This window comes from Onychostruthus taczanowskii, unplaced genomic scaffold, assembly GCF_017590055.1.
Source record: "Onychostruthus taczanowskii isolate IOZ18803 unplaced genomic scaffold, ASM1759005v1 scaffold301, whole genome shotgun sequence".
NCBI lineage: Eukaryota > Metazoa > Chordata > Aves > Passeriformes > Passeridae > Onychostruthus > Onychostruthus taczanowskii.
This window is the reverse complement of record NW_024500362.1, coordinates 108386-122519: the sequence shown is the minus strand read 5'-3', so window position 1 is coordinate 122519 and position 14134 is coordinate 108386. Positions and strand designations below refer to the sequence as shown.

At 58.3% G+C, this 14134-nt stretch overlaps 1 protein-coding gene across 1 annotated transcript in view; it reads left to right on the top strand.

The window, feature by feature from the left end:
* The first annotated feature begins 356 nt into the window (after nt 1-356).
* UBE2M (ubiquitin conjugating enzyme E2 M) overlaps nt 357-14134 on the top strand; it is a 16681-nt gene continuing 2903 nt past the window's right edge. The window contains exons 1-6 of the mRNA XM_041409628.1: nt 357-1156; nt 6707-6801; nt 7359-7397; nt 7935-8038; nt 10043-10106; nt 12282-12541. Coding sequence (XP_041265562.1) covers nt 1048-1156; nt 6707-6801; nt 7359-7397; nt 7935-8038; nt 10043-10106; nt 12282-12541 — 671 coding nt within the window. The 5' untranslated portion in view covers nt 357-1047. The remainder of the gene's footprint in view (nt 1157-6706; nt 6802-7358; nt 7398-7934; nt 8039-10042; nt 10107-12281; nt 12542-14134) is intronic.

The following is a 14134-nucleotide window of genomic DNA, read 5'->3' as shown; positions in this document are numbered from 1 at the left end:
CTTTTCGGAGCGCCTCGCCCCGCCTCTCGTTCCGGAAGAACCCGAAGTGTTCCGGAAAGAGCCGAGCGTGAAGCGCGGGAGAGACAAACGAAGCGGCTGCCGGAAAGAGCCGAGGGGCGGAGATCGGCGCTTTTCGGAGCGCCTCGCCCCGCCTCTCGTTCCGGAAGAACCCGAAGTGTTCCGGAAAGAGCTGAAGCGGGCTCGAAGCGCCGGAACGAGTCGATCATCTTCCGGAGGAAACCGAAGCGCCCTCGGGCCCGCCTGAAAGTCCTGAGGGGCTCCGAACCGCCCCTTCCGGAGACCCCCCCGAGCCCTTCCCCCATCTTTTCCGGAACCCCCCCCGAGCCCCTCCCCCTCTCCCTTCCGGAGATCCCCGAAGCGATTCCGGAGTTTCCGGAAGCGGCTCCCGAGCGGTGCCGGCGGACCTCCCGGAACGGTTCCGAAGCAGGTCCGGAAGTTGCCAGGCGACTCCCGAGTTTGCCGAGAGATTCCGAAGCCGTGCGGAGGTTCTCGAAACGATTCCAGAGACCCACGAAGCGACCCCGGAGATTGCCCAGAGGTTCCGAACCGGTTTCGGAGAGTCCCGAACCTCCTCCCCCTTTTCGGAGATCTCCGGAAGGTTTCGAGAGGCTCCGGACATCCCTGAGACCGTTCCGCAAAGCCCCGAAACGGTTCCGAAGCGGTTCCGGAGATCCTCGAGGCGGTTCCGGAAGTCGCCAAGCGACTCCGGAGGTTCCCGAAGCGCTTCCGGAAACTCCCGAAGTTGTACCGAAGGAATTCCGGAGCTTCACGAACCCTCTCCGGAGCTTCACGAAGCGATCCCGGAAGTTGCCGAGCGGTCGTGAAGCGGTTCCGGAGAGTTCCGAGCGGCTCCGGAAGTTTCCGAGCGGCTCCGGAAGTTGCCGAGCCGGCCGGCCCTCAGCGCTCGCCCCCGGCCCCCGTCGCCCCCGGACCCCCCGAACCGGAGCCGCCCCCGGCCCGGCCCCGCTCCCTCGGCCCCGGGGGGGGCCCGGACCCGCCCCGGCCCCGCCGCCCCGGCCCGGCAGGATGATCAAGCTGTTCTCGCTGAAGCAGCAGAAGAAGGAGGAGGAATCGGCGGGCGGCACCAAGAGCTCCAGCAAAAAGGCCTCGGCCGCGCAGCTCCGCATCCAGAAAGGTCTGGGGGGAGGCGGCGGGCACGCACCGGGCCCGGTAAAGGCCGCGAACTGGGGCCAGTAAGGGTCTCAAACTGGGGCCAGCAGGGCTGCAAACTGGGGCCAGTAAGGGCCCCAAACTGGGGCCAATAAGGGCTTCATACTGGGGCCAGTAAGGGCCTCATACTGGGGCCAGTAAGGGCCTCATACTGGGGCCGGTAACGGCCACAGATTGGGGCCAGGAAGGGCCTCATACTGAGCCAGTAACGGTTGCCATCTGGGCCCAGTAAGGGCATTGAATTGGGGCCAGTAAGGGTCTCGAACTGGGCCCAGTAAGGGCTGCACACTGGGCCCAGCAGGGCCCCAGGCTGGGCCCAATAATGGCCACAAACTGGGGCCAGTAAGGGTCCCAAACTAGGGCCGGTAACAGTCACAAACTGTTAAAAGCTGGGCCCAGTAAGGGCCGGAAACTGGGCCCAGTAACAGCTCCATGCTTGGCCCAGTAAGGGCTGCAGGCTGGGCCCGGCAGGGCCGGCAGTTCCGGGTCGTTAACGGCCCTGGGGGGGCCGGTACTGGGACCAGTAAGGGACACGTACTGGGAGCAGTAAGGGACACGTACTGGGAGCAGTAAGGGGCACGTACTGGGACCAGTAAGGGACACGTACTGGGAGCAGTAAGGGGCACGTACTGGGACCAGTAAGGGGCACGTACTGGGACCAGTAAGGGGCACGTACTGGGACCAGTAAGGGGCACGTACTGGGACCAGTAAGGGGCACGTACTGGGACCAGTAAGGGGCACGTACTGGGACCAGTAAGGGGCACGTACTGGGACCAGTAAGGGGCACGTACTGGGACCAGTAAGGGGCACGTACTGGGACCAGTAAGGGACACGTACTGGGAGCAGTAAGGGGCACGTACTGGGACCAGTAAGGGACACGTACTGGGAGCAGTAAGGGGCACGTACTGGGACCAGTAAGGGACACGTACTGGGAGCAGTAAGGGACACGTACTGGGAGCAGTAAGGGGCACGTACTGGGACCAGTAAGGGACACGTACTGGGAGCAGTAAGGGGCACAGACTGGGACCAGTAAGGGGCACGTACTGGGACCAGTAAGGGGCACGTACTGGGACCAGTAAGGGGCACGTACTGGGACCAGTAAGGGGCACGTACTGGGACCAGTAAGGGACACGTACTGGGAGCAGTAAGGGGCACAGACTGGGACCAGTAAGGGGCACGTACTGGGACCAGTAAGGGGCACGTACTGGGACCAGTAAGGGGCACGTACTGGGACCAGTAAGGGGCACAGTAAGGGGCCAGTACTGGGAGCAGTAAGGGGCACGTACTGGGACCAGTAAGGGGCACGTACTGGGACCAGTAAAGGCCCGGTACCCGTTCCTGCAGCACCACACTGGGGGTGGCACTGGGACCAGTAAGGGGCCAGTACTGGTTCCAGCAGCGCTGCACTGAGGGCTGGTACTGGGACCGGTAAGGGGCATGTACTGGGAGCAGTAAGGATCACATACTGGGACCAGTAGGGGACACATACTGGGACCAGTAGGGGACACATACTGGTCCAAGTTAGGCTCCAGTGGGAGGCAGGTACTGGTTTCAGTAATGGTCAGATACTGGTCCCAGTAGGGGTCAAGGGCTGGTCCCACTTAGGCCGTGGTGAGGGGCAAGTACTGGTTCCAGTAAGGGTCACATACTGGTCCCAGTAAGGGTCACATACTGGTCCCAGACTGGTCCCAGCAGGGGTCACATACTGGTCCCAGTCAGACCTTGGGAAGGGACAGGTACTGGTCCCAGCAGGGGTCACATACTGGTCCCAGTAGGGCTTCACTGGGGATCAGATACTGGTCCCAGTAAGGGGCAGGTACTGGTCCCAGTGGGGGGCACATACTGGTCCCAGTTAGGCCCCAGTGGGTCCCAGTAAGAGTGATATACTGGTCCCAGTAAGAGTCACATACTGGTCCCAGTAGTGCCTCAGCAAGTGTCACATACTCGTTCCAGTAGGAGACAGGTACTGGGCCCAGTATGGTCCCAGTATGGTCCCAGTGATTCCCAGTATGGCCCAGTATGGCCCCAGTTGGGCCTACCTGGGCTGGGGATGGGCCAGGCAGGGGTTGGGGTTGTGGGGTTGTCATGGCCGTGTCACCTGTGTGTCACCTGTGTGTCCCTGTTTGTCACCCCTGTCCCCGTGTGTCCCCGTGTCACTGCTGCCACACCCGTGTCACCTGTGTCACGTGTGTCACTACTGTCCCACCCCTGTCCCCGTGTGTCCCCACGTCCCTGTGTGTCCCACCTGTGTCACCTTGTGTGTCACCTGTGTCACTGCTGTCCCACCCCTGTCCCCGTGTGTCCCCATGTCCCTGTGTGTCCCACCTGTGTCACCTTGTGTGTCACCTGTGTCACTGCTGTCCCACCCCTGTCCCCGTGTGTCCCCATGTCCCTGTGTGTCCCACCTGTGTCACCTTGTGTGTCACCTGTGTCACTGCTGTCCCACCCCTGTCCCCGTGTGTCCCCATGTCCCTGTGTGTCCCACCTGTGTCACCTTGTGTGTCACCTGTGTCACTGCTGTTTAGGCCTTGGGAAGGGGCAGGTACTGGTCCCAGCAGGGGTCACATACTGGTCCCAGTCAGACCTTGGGAAGGGACAGGTACTGGTCCCAGCAGGGGTCACATACTGGTCCCAGTAGGGCTTCACTGGGGATCAGATACTGGTCCCAGTAAGGGGCAGGTACTGGTCCCAGTGGGGGGCACATACTGGTCCCAGTTAGGCCCCAGTGGGTCCCAGTAAGAGTGATATACTGGTCCCAGTAAGAGTCACATACTGGTCCCAGTAGTGCCTCAGCAAGTGTCACATACTCGTTCCAGTAGGAGACAGGTACTGGGCCCAGTATGGTCCCAGTGTGGCCCAGTATGGCCCAGTATGGTCCCAGTATGGCCCCAGTTGGGCCTACCTGGGCTGGGGATGGGCCAGGCAGGGGTTGGGGTTGTGGGGTTGTCATGGCCGTGTCACCTGTGTGTCACCTGTGTGTCACTGTTTGTCACCCCTGTCCCCGTGTGTCCCCGTGTCACTGCTGCCACACCCGTGTCACCTGTGTCACGTGTGTCACTACTGTCCCACCCCTGTCCCCGTGTGTCCCCACGTCCCTGTGTGTCCCACCTGTGTCACCTTGTGTGTCACCTGTGTCACTGCTGTCCCACCCCTGTCCCCGTGTGTCCCCACTTGTCCCCAGCTCTCCCCATGTGTCCCCAGCTGTCCCTGTGTCCCCATTTGTCCCTGTTTATCCCCAACTGTCCCCTGTGTCCCTGTGTGTCCCCATTTGTCCCCGTGTGTCCCCATTTGTCCCTGTGTCTCCCTGTTTGTCCCCATTTGTCCCCAGGTCCCCAATGTCCCCATGTGTCCCCTGCTGTCCCCTGCTGTCCCCACTGTCCCTGTGTGTCTGTGCATGTCACCTGTGTCACCCTGTGTGTCCCCAGTGTCCCCACTGTCCCCTCACTGTTCCTGTGTGCCCCCATCCCCTCACTGTCCCCACTGTCCCTGTGTGTCCCTGTGTCCCTGACTGTCCCCACTGTCCCCTCAGTGTCCCTGTGTCCCTTCACTGTCCCCTGTGTGCCCTCAGTGTCCCCTCAGTGTTCATGACTGTCCCTGTGTCCCCTGTGTCCCCTCACTGTCCCTGTGTCCCATCAGTGTCCCTGTGTCCCCTTTGTGTCCCCTCACTGTCCCTGTGTCCCCTCAGTGTCCCTGTGTCCCCTTTGTGTCCCCTCACTGTCCCTGTGTCCCCTCAGTGTCCCTGTGTCCCCTTTGTGTCCCCTCACTGTCCCTGTGTCCCCTCAGTGTCCCTGTGTCCCCTTTGTGTCCCCTCACTGTCCCTGTGTCCCCTCAGTGTCCCTGTGTCCCCTTTGTGTCCCCTCACTGTCCCTGTGTCCCCTCAGTGTCCCTGTGTCCCCTTTGTGTCCCCTCACTGTCCCTGTGTCCCCTCAGTGTCCCTGTGTCCCCTTTGTGTCCCCTCACTGTCCCTGTGTCCCCTCAGTGTCCCTGTGTCCCCTTTGTGTCCCCTCACTGTCCCTGTGTCCCCTCAGTGTCCCTGTGTCCCCTTTGTGTCCCCTCACTGTCCCTGTGTCCCCTCAGTGTCCCTGTGTCCCCTTTGTGTCCCCTCACTGTCCCTGTGTCCCCTCAGTGTCCCTGTGTCCCCTTTGTGTCCCCTCACTGTCCCTGTGTCCCCTCAGTGTCCCTGTGTCCCCTTTGTGTCCCCTCACTGTCCCTGTGTCCCCTCAGTGTCCCTGTGTCCCCTTTGTGTCCCCTCACTGTCCCTGTGTCCCCTCAGTGTCCCTGTGTCCCCTTTGTGTCCCCTCACTGTCCCTGTGTCCCCTCAGTGTCCCTGTGTCCCCTTTGTGTCCCCTCACTGTCCCTGTGTCCCCTCAGTGTCCCTGTGTCCCCTTTGTGTCCCCTCACTGTCCCTGTGTCCCCTCAGTGTCCCTGTGTCCCCTTTGTGTCCCCTCACTGTCCCTGTGTCCCCTCAGTGTCCCTGTGTCCCCTTTGTGTCCCCTCACTGTCCCTGTGTCCCCTCAGTGTCCCTGTGTCCCCTTTGTGTCCCCTCACTGTCCCTGTGTCCCCTCAGTGTCCCTGTGTCCCCTTTGTGTCCCCTCACTGTCCCTGTGTCCCCTCAGTGTCCCTGTGTCCCCTTTGTGTCCCCTCACTGTCCCTGTGTCCCCTCAGTGTCCCTGTGTCCCCTTTGTGTCCCCTCACTGTCCCTGTGTCCCCTCAGTGTCCCTGTGTCCCCTTTGTGTCCCCTCACTGTCCCTGTGTCCCCTCAGTGTCCCTGTGTCCCCTTTGTGTCCCCTCACTGTCCCTGTGTCCCCTCAGTGTCCCTGTGTCCCCTTTGTGTCCCCTCACTGTCCCTGTGTCCCCTCAGTGTCCCTGTGTCCCCTTTGTGTCCCCTCACTGTCCCTGTGTCCCCTCAGTGTCCCTGTGTCCCCTTTGTGTCCCCTCACTGTCCCTGTGTCCCCTCAGTGTCCCTGTGTCCCCTTTGTGTCCCCTCACTGTCCCTGTGTCCCCTCAGTGTCCCTGTGTCCCCTTTGTGTCCCCTCACTGTCCCTGTGTCCCCTCAGTGTCCCTGTGTCCCCTTTGTGTCCCCTCACTGTCCCTGTGTCCCCTCAGTGTCCCTGTGTCCCCTTTGTGTCCCCTCACTGTCCCTGTGTCCCCTCAGTGTCCCTGTGTCCCCTTTGTGTCCCCTCACTGTCCCTGTGTCCCCAGACATCAACGAGCTGACCCTGCCCAAGACGTGTGAGATCGATTTCCCCCCAGTGTCCCCTCAGTGTCCGTGTCCCCTCAGTGTCCCTGTGTCCCTGACTGTCCCTGTGTCCCTGACTGTCCCTGTGTCCCTGACTGTCCCTGTGTCCCTGACTGTCCCTGTGTCCCTGACTGTCCCTGTGTCCCTGACTGTCCCTGTGTCCCTGACTGTCCCTGTGTCCCTGACTGGTCCGTGTCCCCTCAGTGTCCCTGTGTCCCTGACTGTCCCTGTGTCCCTGACTGTCCCTGTGTCCCCTCACTGTCCCTGTGTCCCCAGACATCAACGAGCTGAACCTGCCCAAGACGTGTGAGATCGATTTCTCGGACCAGGACGATCTGCTGCACTTCCGCCTGCTCATCTGCCCCGACGAGGTGCGGGGGCACCGGGGGCACCTGGGGACAATCTGGGGACAACCTGGGGCACCTGGGGACAACCTGGGGACAATCTGGGGCACCTGGGGCACCTGGGGACAACCTGGGGCACCTGGGGACAACCTGGGGCACCTGGGGACACACCTGGGGGGCACTGGGGACACGTGGGGACACACCTGGGGAACCTCCCTGGGGAACCTGGGGGGCACCTGGGGGCACCTCCTGTCCCCTGTGTCACCTCCCTGTCACCTCCCTGGGTCACCTGGGGCACCTGTGTCACCTCCTGCCCCCTGTGTCACCTCGCTGTCACCTCCCAGGGGCCCCTTGCTCAGTCTGCCCCGACAAGATGGGGACGGTCCCCTCCTGTCCCCTCCTGTCCCCTCCTGTCCCCTCCCATCCCCTCCCCCATCCGCTCCTGTCACTTTGGGTTACCCATTGTCCCTGTCCCCCTTCCTGTCCTTGTCCTCACCGTCCCTGTCCCCTCCTGTCCCTGTCCCCTCCTGTCCTCTCTGTCCCTGTCCCCTCCTGTCCTCCCGGTGACATTTCTCTGTCCCCAGGGTTTCTACAAGGGCGGCAAATTTGTCTTCAGCTTTAAGGTCAGTGCTGGGCCACCAACCCTTCCCTGTGGCCACCAACACCCCCCCCCTTGGTCACTAACACCCCCCCCTTGGCCACCAAACCCCCCTGTGGCCACCAACACTTCTCTGGGGCTACCAAACATCCCCATGGGCCACCAAACCCCCCTGTGGCCACCAAACCCTCCCTGTGGCCACCAAACGTCCCCTGTGGTCACCAAAACCCTGCTGTGGCTACCAAACATCTCCTGTGGCCACCAAAAACCCCCTAGGGCCACCAAACCCCTGTTATGGCCCCCAACCCCCTTTGTGGCCACCAAACCCCTGCTGTGGCTACCAGTGGCCATGGGGATGGGGCGAGGTGACCGGTGGCCACCAAACCCTGACCAGTGACCACCAAACCCTGACCGGTGGCCACCGAGCTGTTCCAGGGCTCCCGTAGGTCAGAGGTGGCCCCTGAGGGCTGGTGGCCACCGGACACTGCCTGGTGGCCCGTGGGCCAGCTGAGGGCTGGGGGGGGGGTTGGTGGCCACCGGGGGTGACTCGGTGGCCCCCCAGGTGGGCCAGGGCTACCCCCACGACCCGCCGAAGGTGAAGTGCGAGACGATGGTGTACCACCCCAACATCGACCTGGAGGGCAACGTCTGCCTCAACATCCTCAGGTGGGCCACCAAACACCTGGGGGGCCACCAAACACCTGGGGGGCCACCAAACACCTGGGGGGCCACCAAACCCCTGGGGGACTAGTGAACACCTGGGGGGGCCACCAAACACCTGGGGGCCTAGTGACACCTGGGGGGGCAACATCTGCCTCAACATCCTCAGGTGGGCCACCAAACACCTGGGGGGGCCACCAAACGCCCGGGGGGGCCACCAAACACCCGGGGGGCCTGGTGTCACACCTGGGGGGGCTGGTGTCACACCCGGGGGGCTCGTGACACAACTGGGGGGCTGGTGTCACACCTGGGGGGGCTGGTGACACACCCGGCGGGCTGTGGCCACCTGCTGGTGGCCGTGGTGGCCCTGCTGACCATTGACCACTGGCTGTGGCCACAGTGGCCGTGCTGACCGCTGGCCGTGGCTGTGCTGGCCGTGGTGGCCACACTGACCGCTGACCACTGACTGCTGACCACTGACCCACTGGCCACTGCCTGCTGCCCACTGACCACTGACGGCTGCTCGCTGACTGCTGACCGCTGACCACTGACCTGTGGTGGCCACACTGACTGCTGATCACTGACTGCTGACTACTGACCATACCCACTGACCACTGACCCACTGGCCACTGCCTGCTGCCCACTGACCACTGACCAACTGCCCACTGACCACTGACTGCTGACCACTGACCATACCCACTGCCCACTGACCACTGACCACTGCCTGCTGCCCACTGACCGCTGACGGCTGCCCGCTGACTGCTGACCGCTGAGGCTGCTCGCTGACTGCTGACCGCTGACCACTGACCAACTGACCACTGACCAACTGCCCACTGACCACTGACTGCTGACCACTGACCATACCCACTGCCCACTGACCACTGACCACTGCCTGCTGCCCACTGACCGCTGACGGCTGCCCGCTGACTGCTGACCGCTGACCACTGTCCGCTGACTGCTGACCACTGACCAACTACCCACTGGCCACTGCCTGCTGCCCACTGAAACCGCTGTCCGCTGACTGCTGACCGCTGACCACTGACCGCTGAGCACTGACTGCTGACCACTGAGCACTGACTGCTGACCGCTGAGCACTGACTGCTGACTGTGGCTGTGACTGCTGGCCGTGGCCATGGCTGTGGGGGCCGCAGTGGCCACTGACCGCTGACCATGGCTGTGGCCGCTGACCGCTGGCCGTGGCCGTGGCTGTGGTGACCGTGGCAGTGGCCGCAGTGGCCGCAGTGACTGCTGACCGTTGGCCGTGGCTGTGGCTGTGGTGACCGTGGCAGTGGCAGTGGCCGGCCATGGCTGTGGCTGCTGACTGCTGGCCATGGCCGTGGCTGTGGTGACCGTGGCAGTGGCCGCAGTGGCCGCAGTGACTGCTGACCGTTGGCCGTGGCTGTGGCTGTGGTGGCCGTGGCAGTGGCCGCTGACCGTTGGCCGTGGTTGTGGCTGTGGCTGTGGTGGCCGTGGCAGTGGCCGCTGACCGCTGGCTGTGGCTGTTGCTGTGATGGCCACAGTGGCTGCAGTGACCGCTGACCATGGCTGTGGCTGCTGACTGCTGGCCATGGCCGTGGCTGTGGTGACCGTGGCAGTGGCCGCAGTGCCCGCTGACCGTTGGCCGGGGCTGTGGCTGGGGTGGCCGTGGCCAGGGCTGCAGCGGCCGCTGACCGCTGGCTGTGGCTGTTGCTGTGATGGCCACAGTGGCTGCAGTGACCGCTGACCATGGCTGTGGCTGCTGACTGCTGGCCATGGCCGTGGCTGTGGTGACCGTGGCAGTGGCCGCAGTGACCGCTGACCGTTGGCCGTGGCTGTGGCTGTGGTGGCCGTGGCCAGGGCTGCAGTGGCCGCTGACCGCTGGCTGTGGCTGTTGCTGTGATGGCCACAGTGGCTGCAGTGACCGCTGACCATGGCTGTGGCTGCTGACCGCTGGCCGTGGCCGTGGCTGTGGTGGCCGTGGCAGTGGCCGCAGTGGCCGCTGACCGCTGGCCGTGGCCGGCTGTGCCCTAGGGAGGACTGGAAGCCGGTGCTGACCATCAACTCCATCATCTACGGCCTGCAGTACCTGTTCCTGGTGAGGGACACGCCTGGGGACATGGGGACACCTGGGGGACTTTTGGGGGGGTTTTGGGGGGTTTGGGGTGTCTCCCCCATATTTTGGGCTCCCTCTGAGCCCAAGGTTTCCCCCCAAAAAGGAGCTGAACCCCAAACAAGGGTTTATGGGATTTGGGGGCTGTGAAGGGATTTTGGGGGATTTTAGTGGGATTTTAGGGAATTCTGGGATTTGGGGGCGTTTGGGGCGTGTCCCCCCATATTTTGGGATCCCCCTGACCCCATATTTTCCCCCAGAGGACCCAAACCCCAAACAATGGCTCATGGGATTTGGGGCACTTTTAGGGAATTCTGGGGGGTTTTAGAGAATTCTGGGATTTATGGGGACATGAAGGGATTTCGGGGGATTTTAGGGGAATTTTGGGATCCCCCTGACCCCAAATTTTCCCCCAGAGGATCCAAACCCCAAACAAGGGCTCATGGGATTTGGGGCAGTTTTAGGGAATTCTGGGGGGTTTTAGGAAATTCTGGGATTTGGGGGGACATGAAGGGATTTTAGGGGATTTTCTGGGAATTTTGGGATCCCCCTGACCCCAAATTTTCCCCCAGAGGATCCAAACCCCAAACAAGGGCTCATGGGATTTGGGGCAGTTTTAGGGAATTCTGGGGGGTTTTAGGAAATTCTGGGATTTGGGGGGACATGAAGGGTTTTGGGGGATTTTAGTGGCATTTTAAGGATTTCTGGGACTTTAAGGGAATTCTGGGGGGTTTTAGGAAATTCTGGGATTTGGGGGGACATGAAGGGTTTTGGGGGATTTTAGTGGCATTTTAAGGATTTCTGGGATTTTAGGGTATATGAAGGGATTTTAGGGGGTTCTGGTGGAATTTTGGGGTCCCCCTGACCCCAAATGTCCTCCCAGGACCCAAACCCCAAACAAGGGCTTACAGAATTTGGGGCGGTTTTCTGAGATTTGGGGGCACATGAAGGGATTTTGGGGGGTTCTAGTGGAATTTTGGGATCCCCCGGAGCCCAAATTTTCCCCCTCAGGACCCAAACCCCAAACAAGGGCTTACAGAATTTGGGGCGGTTTTAGGGATGCTGGGGTGTTTTAGGGAATTCTGGGATTTGGGGGCACATGAAGGGATTTTGGGGGGTTCTAGTGGAATTTTGGGATCCCCCGGAGCCCAAATTTTCCCCCTCAGGACCCAAACCCCAAACAAGGGCTTACAGAATTTGGGGCGGTTTTAGGGATGCTGGGGTGTTTTAGGGAATTCTGGGATTTGGGGGCACATGAAGGGATTTTGGGGGGTTCTAGTGGAATTTTGGGATCCCCCGGAGCCCAAATTTTCCCCCTCAGGACCCAAACCCCAAACAAGGGCTTACAGAATTTGGGGCGGTTTTAGGGATGCTGGGGTGTTTTAGGGAATTCTGGGATTTGGGGGCACATGAAGGGATTTTGGGGGGTTCTAGTGGAATTTTGGGATCCCCCGGAGCCCAAATTTTCCCCCTCAGGACCCAAACCCCAAACAAGGGCTTACAGAATTTGGGGCGGTTTTAGGGATGCTGGGGTGTTTTAGGGAATTCTGGGATTTGGGGGCACATGAAGGGATTTTGGGGGGTTCTAGTGGAATTTTGGGATCCCCCGGAGCCCAAATTTTCCCCCTCAGGACCCAAACCCCAAACAAGGGCTTACAGAATTTGGGGCGGTTTTAGGGATGCTGGGGTGTTTTAGGGAATTCTGGGATTTGGGGGCACATGAAGGGATTTTGGGGGGTTCTAGTGGAATTTTGGGGTCCCCCTGACCCCAAATGTCCTCCCAGGACCCAAACCCCAAACAAGGGCTTACAGAATTTGGGGCGGTTTTAGGAAAATTCTGCGGTTTGGGGCGGTTTTTAGGGCCAAACAAGGGCTTACGGAATGTGGGGCGGTTTTAGGGATTTTGGGGGTTTTTAGGGAATTCTGAGATTCGGGGGGACATGAAGGGATTTCAGGGGATTTTCTGGGAATTTTGGGGTCCCCCTGAGCCCAAATTTTCCCCCTCAGGACCCAAACCCCAAACAGTGACTTGCAGAATTTGGGGCGGTTTTAGGGATTCCGGGGTGTTTGAGGGAATTCTGGGATTTGGGGGGACATGGAAGGATTTGGGGGGGTCCGGTGGGATTTTGGGGTCCCCCTGATGCCGAGCCTCGCCCCCAGGAGCCGAACCCCGAGGACCCCCTGAACAAGGAGGCGGCCGAGGTGCTGCAGAGCAACCGGCGCCTGTTCGAGCAGAACGTGCAGCGCTCGCTGCGGGGCGGCTACGTGGGGGCCACCTACTTCGAGCGCTGCCTCAAGTGCCCCCCGAGAGACCCCCGGGAATCCCCCACACAAGGGAAAAAAACAACAACAACAACAAAAAAGAATTACCCCAATAAAAAGCTGCGGAAAAAAAAAAAAAAAAAAAACCCCGATAAAAAGCTGCGGAAATTGGGGGAAAAACCCCTAAAAAACGCGGGAAAAATGAAAAAAAAACCCCAATGAAAAACACCCAAAAAAACAATAAAAATCCCCCCAAAAAAACCCAATTAAAAAACCCCCTCCCCCCCAAAAAAAATCCCAATAAAAACCTGCAAAAATTGGCTGAAAAACGCCCAAAAACTCGGGAAAAATGAAAAAAAAAACCACCCGAAAAACCCAATAAAACCCCCCCCAAAACTCAATAAAAACCTGGAGAAAAACCCCAATAAAAACCTGCAAAAAATCGGCTCAAAAACGCCAAAAAACTCGGGAAAAATGAAAAGAAAGCAATGAAAAACACCCAAAAAACCCCAATAAAACCCCAAGAAAAAAACCCCAATAAAAAAAACAATTAAAAAACCCAAAAAACCCCAAAAACCAATAAAAACCTGCAAAAATTGGCTGAAAAACGCCCAAAAACTCGGGAAAAATGAAAAGAAAGCAATGAAAAACACCCAAAAAACCCCACTAAAACCCCAAGAAAAAAACCCCAATAAAAACCTGCAAGAAATCGGCTCAAAAACCCCAAAAAACTCGGGAAAAATGAAAAGAAAGCAATGAAAAACACCCAAAAAACCCCACTAAAACCCCAAGAAAAAAACCCCAATAAAAACCTGCAAGAAATCGGCTCAAAAACCCCAAAAAACTCGGGAAAAATGAAAAGAAAGCAATGAAAAACACCCAAAAAACCCCACTAAAACCCCAAGAAAAAAACCCCAATAAAAACCTGCAAGAAATCGGCTCAAAAACCCCAAAAAACTCGGGAAAAATGAAAAGAAAGCAATGAAAAACACCCAAAAAACCCCACTAAAACCCCAAGAAAAAAACCCCAATAAAAACCTGCAAGAAATCGGCTCAAAAACCCCAAAAAACTCGGGAAAAATGAAAAAAAAAACCACCCGAAAAACCCAAAAAACCCCCCCCCCCAAAACCCAATAAAAACCTGGAGAAAAACCCCAATAAAAACCTGCAAAAAATCGGCTCAAAAACCCCAAAAAACTCGGAAAAAATGAAAAGAAACCAATGAAAAACACCCAAAAAACCCCAAGAAAACCCCAAGAAAAAAAACCCCAATTAAAAAAAAACACAATAAAAAACCCCAAAAACCAATAAAAACCTGCAAAAATTGGCAGAAAAACCCCCAAAAACTCGGGAAAAATGAAAAGAAAGCAATGAAAAACACCCAAAAAACCCCAAGAAAACCCCAAGAAAAAAAACCCCAATTAAAAAAAAACACAATAAAAAACCCCAAAAACCAATAAAAACCTGCAAAAATTGGCTGAAAAACCCCAAAAAACTCGGGAAAAATGGGAAAAAAAAAAAAAAAATCCCCCCAAAAATCCCCAATAAAAATCGCCCAAAATCCCAATAAAAACCTGGAAAAAAAACCCAATAAAAACTTGTAAAAATCGGCTGAAAAACCCCAAAAACCTCGGAAAAAAAATGAAAAAAAACCAATGAAAAACACCCAAAAAACCCAAATAAAACCCCAATAAAAAAAAAAAAAAAACCAAAAAAAAAAACCCCAAAAAACAAAAAAAACCGCACAAAAA